At 38.3% G+C, this 13,084-nt stretch overlaps 1 protein-coding gene across 3 annotated transcripts in view; it reads right to left on the bottom strand.

Annotated features, from left to right (window-relative positions):
* Nucleotides 1-13,084, bottom strand: part of PTPRR (protein tyrosine phosphatase, receptor type R) — a 154,184-nt gene that overhangs the window by 14,862 nt on the left and 126,238 nt on the right. For all 3 annotated transcript variants that reach the window (XM_027679782.1, XM_027679784.1, XM_027679785.1), the window contains 3 exons: nt 11,874-11,958; nt 5,027-5,106; nt 2,825-2,962 (listed from right to left, as the gene is read on the bottom strand). In XM_027679782.1, the coding sequence (XP_027535583.1) occupies nt 2,825-2,962; nt 5,027-5,106; nt 11,874-11,958 (303 nt within the window). The remainder of the gene's footprint in view (nt 1-2,824; nt 2,963-5,026; nt 5,107-11,873; nt 11,959-13,084) is intronic.

Raw genomic sequence — 13,084 nt, forward strand, 5'->3', positions numbered from 1 at the left:
TATGGAGTACATAGCATAACTACAAAAAACAGCTGAGTTGTCTTGACTAAACTCAGTAATATATGAAAATTATATTTGCCTTGCGGGTAAAGCTTTGTAAGATTGTGTCTTAAAATATTACTACGGAATTAGAGATGGTCGCTTTCAGTAAATGATTTACCTCATCCTCTTAAGAGTGGGATGAATCACACCCTGGAGGTGACTACTGCTCTTCAGTGACCAGGGGGGAACCTAGATTGCTAGATGAGATGTGTTTTTCCTAGTATTAACCCTAAAATTACAGCCTAGATTTCGAAGTTTCTCACTAGTTATTCATGCAGAAGTTCCTTTGCTATGGACTCTCCTTGCACAGGTAGATCTTCATTTTATTCAGACATTGTGTAGTTTTGAGGATAGGCTTTACAAATTCTGATTAAAATATCAGAGCACTCATAGTTCTTTCAGCATTATCCTTCCTTACAAATCAATCCTCTTTTTTTAATCAGACTTCAGAATGAAAAAGAAAGAAAATCCAATCATTTAATGCTGCATGTTTTCTTTGTACAGCTGAAATTAATATTTTGCTCAGCACTCTACATTCATATCATATCTTTATCCATCTTGCAAAAACTGTTACCACAGCAAATCTTAAGCATTTTTTCATCCGATATATGGAAGTAAATCTACAGGAACCTTTATTCATCATCATTTCACACAATTCCCATTGCTAATGCAAATTTGTTACATCGATGTATTGAAATAGGACACTAATGTCCAAAAAATTTTACTTATGTAAAATAAATAAATTTATTGTTGAGATTAAGGTTTTTCATGTGTGTCTTATTTGAGAGCTCCTTCATTATACATTAATTCATACATTACAGTACATTATAGCTCAAATAGAGGCTGACTGGTGTTATACCAAGTGAGGAATATGGCTTATACATGAGAGTCAGGTATAGAGGTTTATTTGTTCAGGGGTGGATGTGGGTGAATATGCTTTCAGATATGAAGGTATTTGTATGTGTGTATACTCCAGATTTACCTCCCTGAAAATAATGGAAATAAAGCAGACCATGGAAAAGAAAAAAATATCAAGTGCTATCATGCTAAATAACATCTATTCTTGCCTTCTCTATAGAGACCAATATTTTAACAGTGAAGATAATATGCTGAGCATGCCCAATAACTAAGCTGTTCTCTTTTCAGTAGCAAGAAAAATTTCAGGAGGAACCTGCTAACAGTGGGAGAGTTCCTTAGGTTTCTAGACAGGGCAGGACAGCTTGCACAAACACAGCCTCTCTATATAGCCTGGGAACGCCTTGAGATTCCTCACCCTTTCTATTAGGAGGAAATTACCATTGCCAGGCACAACAATGCCGATAAACACCAGTGCCTAGAGCCTGCGTAACTCAGGTAAACACAGGGCTTCCTGACATGATGAAAACTGCTAGGCACTTCTTTCAAGTCATTCTTCTTACACAGTGTCAGATGTGAGTGTTTAAACAGTCAGCATTTCCTCACTGAAATACTTACTCTTTTGGTCGATTAGGCTGGGCTAAGTTTGTTATGCTTTCATGTTTAATCTTAAATGTAGACTTCTGGACAGTTGTTAGAACAGTCTAGTGCAAAATGGCACCTGGTTTGGAAATACATCCTGGGACATTTTACAGGACCAACCTACTTTTTACATACAGTTTCTTAAAATCCCCTGGATTTTAAGTTTGTATTAGAAGTCCAAACTCACAGTGACAAACAGCGTTGAAGAGTATGAGAAGAGTATGTCTACTGAGTCCACATTTAAATGGGGCAGTGAGTTTGAGCTCTGGGAACACACTTATACTCTTGGTCCCTTGATCACTCAAACTGGAAACTTTGCTTGAATAAACACTGTTGCTATATCCTCACATACACATGAGTTTGAAGAGCGGGGGTGTGAGTGTAGCAGGGTCAACACAGCCCTGGTGCTTACCTGGCAAGGTGCTGATTGAGGTACCTACCTAGAGCTGGGTATTGTTACCAAGTCTAGCATTTTGGACTCAAGAAATTTTGGACTTTATTTCTATCTCGCTCTTGTCCTCAAGCCCTGTAAACCATTCCTTTAACATTCAGTCTTCCAGAACAGAGTTTTCTGTTGGCCCTCTGCACCGGAGAGTGATTTTTGTTCCTAATGCTTGGTAGTTAGAAATATGGACTCTGTCACAAACAAGGAAAACCTGACAAAAATTTACCTGAATATTAATTAAGGCTATAGAAGATTTAGTTCAGAATGGATGCAAAAGCCACAGAATGTATCACAGGCAGTTAGTTGACCATTAGCCATTAAAATGCAATTGTCACCTCTAATTTGTACTAAAGTAAAGAGCCATGTATTTCCATTCTGGCTAAGCTCCTCCACAGAGTTGACATCTGGGAGCCCAAACTGTATTTCTGGTATGGTCCAGAAGATCTGTAACAATTGGAATGGATTAAAAACCTGCCATTACAGTGAAGTGCAAACTTCCACCACATCAGGAAAACTCTAATCATAACATTAACCATCTAGTCTTTATATACGAGAAAGTAAAAAGAAGTACAGAAGTGACCAACAGATAAATGAGGTTTCTTATGAATTTACAAACCCAACAGCACAGATGTAGAATATGGAATTTCTTTTTGTGTTTTTTTTAATACATCTCTTATGGTGTCTACATGATTGTACTTGGTGTATTTGGCTACCCCACCATAGACTATAAACAAATCCTTTAAGAGCTGGTTATCTGCTAGCTTCCTTCCATATCTGCTAAGGTCCTTTATACAGTATGCAGCCATAGGAATAATTTCTCTATTTGGACAGTTGTCATACCTCATTTTTTTCTTTCAGCTTTGTGATCATAACAATGACAGGGCTGTCTTCTTGCCAAACCATCTGCCAGAAATCATTCACGGTATTAATCATAGGTCCCTGAGTTGCAATGAAAGCTTTCTCTTTACCTCCATATCCCTGGTTTAGAAACAAACACAAAAGTATTTACTTTAAATTCATGTGGTCAATCAATATTGCAGGTGAATGTTCTAAAAGTGCAGAAAAATTAATCTGAAATAAAAAAGGTATTTGAACTGAAAGCAGTTATGACTAACAGTAGAGCAGATCAGAAATTTTTCAGTAGAACAGTTTTTCTTCTGGAAACTACTATTTGATGAACTTAAATGGTCTTGAGAACACATTAATCCTCTCAAATTTCCCTGCTTACTTGGTTTCTTTTGGCTTACTCCATTCTCCAAGTTGTTGGGGCTTTCCATCATCCATCCCTTTAATCTATGATTTATATTGCAGCAGTGTTTACAAGATAGCTTACAGTCAACAAGCCACAGGAAAGAAAATGAGAACTATAAAACTGGTTTCTACAAAGATTCATGACAGAACAAAAGATTTAAAATACATGAATGCTTGGGGAGTCACAGGCTCTGCTATGCATCTTTGCTAAGGGAGAAGTGCCTTTATATGAGACTTTATAGGAGGGACAACATATCAGTATAGGGAGTCCCAAGACACACACAACTGTGTAGGAGGTCAAAGAAAGGTCAGGCAAACAGTGGGAAAGCAGAGGAGAGGGAAAGCCAAGAAGAAATGGGAAAAACAAGACAATGAATTCCTATTTTTTGGGTGAAAAGGAGAAGTTATGAGTTTGTGCAATAACAGGGACCCCAACAGTAATGCTGGAGAGCCTGGCAATGTCTGAAGGGAATGAGTGAATGGAGAACAGCTGGAGATGGTGTGGGAGCTCTAGCCTTGGGTCTTCCTTTTGGGTGCCTTTCTCCCTGACAGCTGACATTGCACAAACCAATGGGATAGATCCTCAGCTGTCCTTCTACTCACCAACCTGCCTGAACATGCTTTGTCCAAGACAGGTTTGTCAGGATCCAGCAAGCCTAATGATTTTTCATACATGGGTGGGAAATTTCATTTCATTGCTGGGTTGTATTTTTCTACAGTTGCTGGCAGTTCAACTGGTGTTAGCAGCAGGAGAAATCACCATATGCGGGCCTGAAGAGTGGTGATATGGGGAAAAGGGAGACCTCAGAGGACTCAAAACATGACCAGCTCATGGAAGAGGTGCTCTCCAAAGAGAACTGCTCTGCTTAGTTACATGATGATGTCTTCTTACAAAATGCTGAAAGTCCAGGATGCAAAGTGAGGCAGAGTAAGGGGCATGGGGGATGTATGGAGGATGTACATATATATTAATGTACTGTTATTTAAATAAGCAACACCATCATAGAGCACTGGGGCCAAATTTCCACTGCATTATTACATTTATTCCAGCTGAGGGTCTGGATAATAACTCTAATCAAAACATTTAATTTTGCAGGTAAGAGGACTACACTCCTAAAACATGACTGAATTAGTTTCTTAGTAGTCTATTTAGCATACACGGTATCATGAGTTCAAGAAAGCTCTGTGTGTGTGTGAGATCAAGGACTATAACATAGCTGACACTTAGAAATAATGCTTTCCAACAGGGTTCCTGCTGGTGAAGGCTTTGTGTCATGTGACCAATATAGGGAGTAAAATGTGAACAACTGTGTGTGTGGTGGGCACATATGTATATTTAACATATCTGTTTATGCTCCTTTTCACAAACTTATTACAGTATTTATTTAATTACTTAACTGTTGATTTCAGTTCAGTATATCAATTGATATATTGAAAATATTGATATCTGTTACTGTTAAAAGGTAACCCTCTTTTCTATATTATAAGGCAGTAAGACAATATTAAACAGTAAATAGCAAAGTAAACAGATAGTAATGCATGTATTTCTTAATGTTTTTTATAAACTATTTGATAATTTTTTTTATTGCAACCATTTTAGTACATTCATGGCTATGCAGTCTTTGTTACAAATGGCTCATGAAACTAAATCTATCACACTTATGTAGACAGACCTGGAATTATGAATGATGATGGGTAGGAATAAAGTGAGTGGCACCTGGAAAAGTCAGCTACTCACATGGCAAATAAAATATTGTCTCAAAAGTTCATGAAGAGTGTACGTTTACTTACCCTAATGTAGTTAGCATTTATGTAGGTACTCAAGGAGTCAGATGGATTTTTTGGTTTCAAATACACTCTGCTTAGAGGATCTAAGAGCACAAGGAAGATAGAAAGTGAAAAGAAAACCCATAGTTAGAAGGCTTCTACAGAGAATCAAAGTCTTGCTGAAGAAAAGAATCTACTATTACTTGGGGTTGCCAAGCAGTAAAGCATTATGCACCAAATTCTTCCCTCTGCAAAGGATCATCACATGTAGCTAAGGTACCCCTATACTGCACAATGCTGCGCTGTGAAGAACCATCTCAGCAAGCTTTGCACATTGAAGCAGCACTACAAGGTCCAGGCAATGCTCAGCAAGGTCTAGTCTGCCCATGCTAGTATCAAGCTGACCTGCCTAGACTGTGACTCTGAAACCTTTGTCATGTCATTGTTCAATTACACCAAGTCCTTTGGATTTGACTTTGGTATCTTTGCCTGAAGCTGTAGTGTTCAATGACTACATTGGACAGTTGGACTTAAATTAAGAAAAGTTCCCTCTGCCTGGGATGAAATCAGATATGTGTTTTTTATACCAATTCAAGTTCAGTGTAAGGGCCTGGATTAGGTAATCCATATCATTCCCTTCAGTCTTGTGTCCTCGAGGATCTGACACAATTTGTGATCATTCATGTGCACTGGACTGGAGACACAATATCAAAATACAGGAACATTTTTCTTCACACTATTCTTTCCTTCAGTCTTGGATGATCTAGAATGGAGTAGGGGCCAGTTCTGTTGAGTAAGAGCTGGGGGTTACTAAATCTCTCCTGCAAAGGAAGGTTTTGCTTACTCGTTTTGATGATGTGATCCCCCATGTAATACCATTTTGGAATTAAAGCCAGTAAATTCTCAAGTACACAACATAAAAGAAAGGGGTAAGCAGAAGGGGAGTGAGTAGGTGAGCCTATGTTGTGGCTGTCTAGAGACACAATTTCACTTTCTTCACACCTTTTCTGAAAAAATATTCTACTATTAACAAAATGATATGGAAATACATCTGTGCTGAAAAAATATCTTTTCTTCTGGCAATTTGCTTAAATAATTACTTAGAATCAGTGGTTTTTTGACAGTATACAGACACCTGTTGGTTTGGAAATAGTTTCTGGATAGCTGCTTCACTAAGTGCAATCTAGGGTACGTGTTTAAAGATACATTTGCGGGCGCTGAGCTGGAAAGTGGTAAGAAAACATTATGTATTGTGTGGTCCTGCTGTTTACACAAGAAATATATAATTGATGTACATATGCTGTAGCAAAAATTGGTATTTTCAGAGTTGCTTTTGGGTTTACTTTGTGACTTTTCATCCTGTTCCTAAAAACTAGATAAAACCTTTGCAAATCAAAGGAAGAGGAGGGATGATCCCAAACATAAATTTTCCACTGGAGATCACAGGAGCATCTTGGACAGGAATGGAGCCTTTGTAGAACCCAGGCTGATGTTTTGAAAGTATGTTTCTTAAAATATGCAAATGACTGCATGACTTCTAATTCAAAGTCTGTACATGGAAGTCTTGTCTTCTGCAGTTAGTAGCACTATGTGAACCCTAATTAGCTTGTGTTAAAATCTCTTTGTACTAGCTTTTCCAACTTTTTTCACTTAGAGCTTTTTTTTCTCTTAACAATATGAGGACAGGAAACTTCTCATTCCTTTTCAGCAGAGTGGTTATTAGCCATTTCCACAAATGCCTCAGGCTACGTGGCCTTGAAAAAACACCCGCTTCCTCTAGCTCACACAATGCCTCTGATTCTGGTGTCACTTGACCTCTACCTTAAAAAACCTCTTCCAAGCAGCCTCAACATCCAGTTTAATTACCATGTCTTGAGATAAATCCTTCTGTTACTAGGGAGCAGCTAAATCAGTTTCACAGTTTCTGAGACCTCCTTCCAAATCCAATCAACGAAACAAACACTGCTTCCGAACAGGAATCTCTTATAAATTAACAGTCACAATCAGTTATGAAATAGGCAAGTGCTGTAAACTGAGCTCTGAGATGAGGAAAACCTGAGCAGCGCTAAAGGTCCAGAGCCACTAAGCAATCATCAGACATAAATGGAAGTCATTTGCTTCCTCCTGAATGACGAATACCTTGGAGGTAATAATCTTTTCCCCAAGGATGGCAAAGTCTGAGAGTCTGAAGCTACGGGAGAAAGACAGATGGTGGCTGCAAGGCTGAATTCATCAATTTTTGTAAAGCATCTTGAAATGCAGCAGAGGTGTTAAGCACTTAATATTGCTAATAAAATACATCTACAATTTTAACGGAGGTAAAATTACTCCTGTATTCTTCCATGTATCTAGGAAGTTTGGAGTAGTTCTCCCATAAGAGTAGAAGAAGCTTTTTCTAACTCCATCTTTAACAAATCAATATTGTCCTGAACTTATCACATTGGAGCAAGAGGATGGTCTTAAAGGGGCTGTAGCTTGCCCCCATGAGTCTGCCCAGTGCAGGGAACAATCAGGGCTGGACAACCTCCTGCAATGCCACAGATACTGGAGGATCATCCACTCCATGATGTCACTTTGTCAGGAAGGCATGGGGTTTTGTCCCATTGCAAAGGCTGTGTTCATTGCATGGTGGGTATAATGTGCTGTGGTCATTTTTCCTTCTTCCATTTCAACTACTGTGTCCTGAATTCTTTAGGGCATGGGTATGTTTGCATTTGTAGCATTTCCAAGATAAGTCCTTTGTTACTCCTAGTCCTATCCTAGTTGCCTAAACAATAGCAAGACAGAAATACTGTGAGAAAGGCTGTCCTTAAGAGGTTTCTGGTTTTTTTTAGCAGGAAAGGAAGACAAAAATTTTGTGAGGCAGACTGCTCTCACACTTGCAGCCCAAAAGGTCATAAATTTTTCAGATACTAAACCATTCTGAAATTCATTCTTCTCTATTTTGCCTAATTTTGCTTGCAGTCTATAAATAAATTATGGGTACTGGTAATACTTGGCAAATATTGTAACACAGAACATTGAAGAATCATACTAGACTGCATTCCCAATCTCTGCCAGGTAGGGCAGGCTATTAGACTTGCAAATAATGCAACTGTTTCAAAACAACTCATGTATAAAACACCTGTAAACTATGCACCATTTTTTAATCCCGTCTGAATTATTTCCTGGTAATTCCAATATAATCCAGGATTTCTCAATTGAAAACTTAACGGATTTATCATGGTGAGTGCTTCTGCATTTAAAACATGCTTCAGCATTACAAAATAAAGTTTCATCCATGCGAAGGGAATCTTTTTATCTACTAAAAATATGGTCTGCCTAATATCCATTTACATTTTTAACTATGCAGTCTAATATAGATCAATTATTATAATACTTGCTATTTACAAATATTATACATGCTATGATACTGGTGACCCCAACTAGGACACATTTTGTTGACTCACATGGATATGTAAAAATGCATTGATGAACCCTTGTTGAATTCCACTAAGATTCAACTATTTTTCTCTTCTGATTTGTATATATGATTTTTTTTATTTAGTCTCTGAAAGTCTGCTGTTGGCCCTATTGCCTTCATTATGGAGCAGAACTGGAGTAAATATGACTGTTTGTAGTCAGGACTGAGAAGTGCAAGGGATCTTGAAAGTTCTCGGCATTAGGAAAACAGTTTTCTAGCATCTGTCTATATGCTTTCATAATAAATTACTTTGTTCATATGATTTAAATTTAACTTTCCCCTTGCCTTCAGCTGGAGTACCAGAGCCAGTTTTAGCACAAGTACTTCAAGCAAGAGCCTGTGGACTTTGTGGTCTGACCCCCTAAGTGCTTTCTATCTTCATGTTACTGTGAATCTGCTCTTCTGTCCAAGGCGTTTTCATGAAGACTTTTGACATGAGGTTATTCTTCAGAAAAAGATAGGGAATGGTAACCAGGTACCTTGGATGTATTACACACACACATAGATATCCACAGAATAGTGTTAAGCCACTGGCTCCTTTGTAAGCAAAAGTCCACATATAGTCTAAAGTACCACAGGAATTCTGCTTCTGGTTTGATGTAGAAAAGTGAGACAGGAAGTAGAAAACATAGAGGGCTTTGAAGCTGAGGTCCTGCTTCAGGAATATGTAGTGGGGGCTGCAGGAGACAAGCAGGGAAAGGTGAAGATGTAGACTAAGAGGATGAGGAAGGAGCAGCAGGGCTGGTATTCTGCCACAGGTGAGAGACTGGGAAATCTGTGTGCAGTATTGGGAACCTGGTCAGAGGGAGAGAGACATACTACAGACTGGTGGCAGAGGAAATGCAGCAGAAAGTATGGAGCACAGTTTAACAGGAGCAATGGGTGGGGTCACAGTGACGAGGAAGGATGGAGAAACAGTGAATTTTAAGGAACTGCTTAGCCACTTGCCTCTGATCCCACACTGGCTCCTCATTAGGGGGAGCCTAATGAATTAGAATATTATTATAATGCAAATAACACTTAGAAAACTTAAAGCGGCATCCTAGTGTTTGCATAAGAGTGTTGGCTATGTTATACTGCAACTTGAACATCTTTCACAGCAATGTAACGTTTCCTGCAGTTTATAGTTTTCTATATAGAACACTTTTCAATAGGCATTAGTTTTATTTCACACGAGTGTGTCTGGCTGGGTAGTATCTGCACCCTGTCACAGAATTATCTCTTGGAAAATAAGAACACCTCCAAAGCATAGAGGGTGGAGCTGGCAGGACTGGGCATTTTTAGGAGATAATCCATCAGCTCAAACGTCACTTGTCATCACAGGTGCCCCAATTCAGGAGACGCACCCAGTGCTGGGAATGGAAAAGCTGATGCGGGTGTATGAAGCAGCAGGTTGATATCATCTGAGCAGGAAACCAGAAAAGCTGTTCTATTTAATCACACAAATAATTTCCAAATCCTCTCCGACTGGGTGTGGGATGTGCGAATATTTATTATGAGCATTCGCCTCAATCCTCAAAATATCTTCTTTGATAAAGTCTGGTGCTAACACACAACAGACCTTTTGACTTCTGTCAAAGACGGTTACAAAGGGCCTGTCAGTGAGTAGCTGTGGTGCACACCAGCAGCATGCTTGGATTCAAAATGTGCCATGGAGCTGGCAGCACATCTCAGTTAATTGGAGGTGAAGACACACAGGCACGCTGGTTCTCAAAGCTCATCAGCATTAACCACAGCCCAGCTGTTGTGTCCCAATTCAAAACACATACTGCAGTGAAATAGGACTCATTGCATTTGCCAGGTGTTGCTGAAGGTGAACCTGATGGTGGCTGGGACAGCTGGAACATGAGATGCTAAGGGAAAGGAGAACTCCTTTCAAAAATCTGCCAGTCAGGTGGAGGGAGGCCTGGTGATATCTTGTCTCCACTGCAGCTGATGGCAAAAGTCCTGCTGTCGTCAAAGGGGTCAGGATTTCACCCTCCATGTACATCCTGTTGACACTGGGCCAGACTCTAAGAGACGCTGAATTTTCTGACTGTTAGGTATATAACTTGCATTAACTTACTTTCTTTTTTTGATTCCCTTTAACATTTCTTGACTGCACGCAAAGGCACACAGCTGTTGGTTGCAACAGATGAACTATCCTTGAACACAATGGAAATTTTAATGGAGGCTGAAGAGAAGCAAGGACTCTATACAGTATAGAGGAAATAAACTATAAAATATATAGTTTATTTCCCAGCTACATTTCACATTTCTGAGACAAATCTACAGGCTGAAGGCCACCAGTTTTCATTAATTTAACTGCAAGGCCATTGTATGATGTGAACAAATTACAACGTGTTCAGGTTTGGTGAGAGAAACTCCATCATTTGAATTTGAATTACTAACATGTAACATAGGCCCACAAGGACAATCTAGAGATGATTAGAAAACAAATTTCTAGTTGATAGAATATGCTGTCATTTTAAAAGTATTCTTCATTCCAAACATAAGCAAAGGGATGTGTTTACATTCTTCTGTGGGAGTGTTCTGCAAAATTTGAATCACTGAACTTTTTCACTTTGGTGATGTCAAAATTTATAAAAACTCAACTATTCATGTCTATACTTAGTGCAATGCTAAAACTTCTGCACCTATTTTGAAACAGAACACAAAACAAAATGCTTAATAAAAGAAAAATGGAATATCTTACTATCTGCCAACAAATGCTATGAAAATAGCTGCATTTCAGAGAGATGTATTTTGAAGGAAAACTATTCCACTGAAGAGCTTTCAATCACCTCTAATTATAACAATGCAATTGTTATATGAATTTGGGCCAATGAAAATACAGAAGCAGTATAGAAGGCAGTAACAAGTTTACAGCAACGAAGAGACAGCACTGTGTGAAGGTGGTTTTCTTACTCCTGCAAACAGATTTCCCCAAAGACAATTAGCACACAGAGAACAAAACCCCAACCACCAGAGGGCTTAAAAAGATGGAAACCCACTAGAACAAAGGATAAGTAGCACTTGCTTTTTGTAGTCTGAGTTTTTTTAGTCCCAAGTAGCTTCCTCCAACCAGAGGGAATCCAGTGACTGCAAGATAATTTGTGCTGTGATGGATGAGCTACTGTGAGGCACGGCACATCTCTCTCTACTCATCTGCCTGAGCTGCCTTTCAGAGAAAATCATCAAGCACTTCAGAACATGGCTGGGATGCTGCCAACATGTGTACCTACTAAGGCATCCAATGAGAGTTCTGCATTTGCCAGTCCTACAGCACTGGGTTTCTGTTTTCTTTCTATACAGATTATAAATACAAGTACACAACAAGCAAATATAAAGATAGCTGGATTTTCACAGCAATAAGGTCTCAAAGCAGGACTAAGTGTCATATAGGAAACCATGGGCTAACTCACTTACTTGGTAAAATTGTTTTATAGCGATTTTTAGTTCCATGACTCGGGATGTCAATTTCTTTGGGATCCACAAAATTCATTGGTATTTCCTATAAAAAATAAATTAAATCAGATTGATGTTTCCAAAGGAGCCATGCAGGAAATTATCACCAGAAGGCCATCTGCTGTTACACAACTGTCTTTTGACATCAAAGTTATTAACAAAAAAAGTGGTTCCCACATCAAGCCTGTCAACACCCTTCCTTTAATAAACACAGGGAGTTGCATATTGAAGGGGTGACTTCCAAGGAACGCTTCTGATGAATTATTAAAAAGTTTTTACGGGATTAGGAGCAAGGTTAAAATGCACAATAGTTCTAAAAAAGTGGAGTTCAAAAGTGCAGTACTGTGTCAGAAAAGAGCAATTTTTTACATAATTGGGGGAGGAACTTTGAAAATAATTAAATATTAATATATGGCAAACGGTTTTTTTAAATATTGTGCTAAGTCCTTAACAATGTCATTCAAAGACTTCACTTGCCTTTTATTTAAACAACTAGAATGAAGTGCCTTAGTCTTTTGCATTCAATGACTCAAAATTAATAAAAATCTAAATCTATTTTTCTTACTTCTCATTTTGATCTTTTAGTGACCGTTTTGCACTGTCTTCTTTAAACATGCAGATGTGCAAGTAACTAATGTGACAGTTTCCTTGAAGTGTCAAAAATATACAAATGATAAACTCCCGATGAACCTAATGTTTTTCAAGTTGTTTGTCAGCATGAAAAGTAGAAATCCCCCAATTTTCCATGAACATGATGTTTAACTTCTTTTAAGGGAGGGTAAGAATAATTTTGATTTTGAGGTCCCAAAACAGTGTTTTTACAGTTGAATAAAAACAACCCTTTTAAAATGGCAAGATGAAATATGCAGGGTTTTTTTTTCCTGATTGTGGGGGATGTTTTACCAACAAAAACAATCTGGCAAAATCACATTAAAAATTCTTCAGTTGACTCAAATCTTCACCTTTTTACTGATTTTTTTTTGGCCACCATTATTTAAATTATCTTAGGGTAAGCTGGAATTTGATCTTCAATAAATTAATAGTTCTACTTAAAAGAACAGTAATTACTAGAGATATGGAAATTTCATGCTAGCCTGGGACATTTATCCTAAGAGACAACAGCATATTAAATAATTGCCTCTTACAGTCACATAGGAACACAAGGAGGATCT

This window comes from Neopelma chrysocephalum, unplaced genomic scaffold (genome assembly GCF_003984885.1).
Source record: "Neopelma chrysocephalum unplaced genomic scaffold, ASM398488v2 Primary Assembly neopelma1_59, whole genome shotgun sequence".
In the NCBI taxonomy this organism is placed as follows: domain Eukaryota; kingdom Metazoa; phylum Chordata; class Aves; order Passeriformes; family Pipridae; genus Neopelma; species Neopelma chrysocephalum.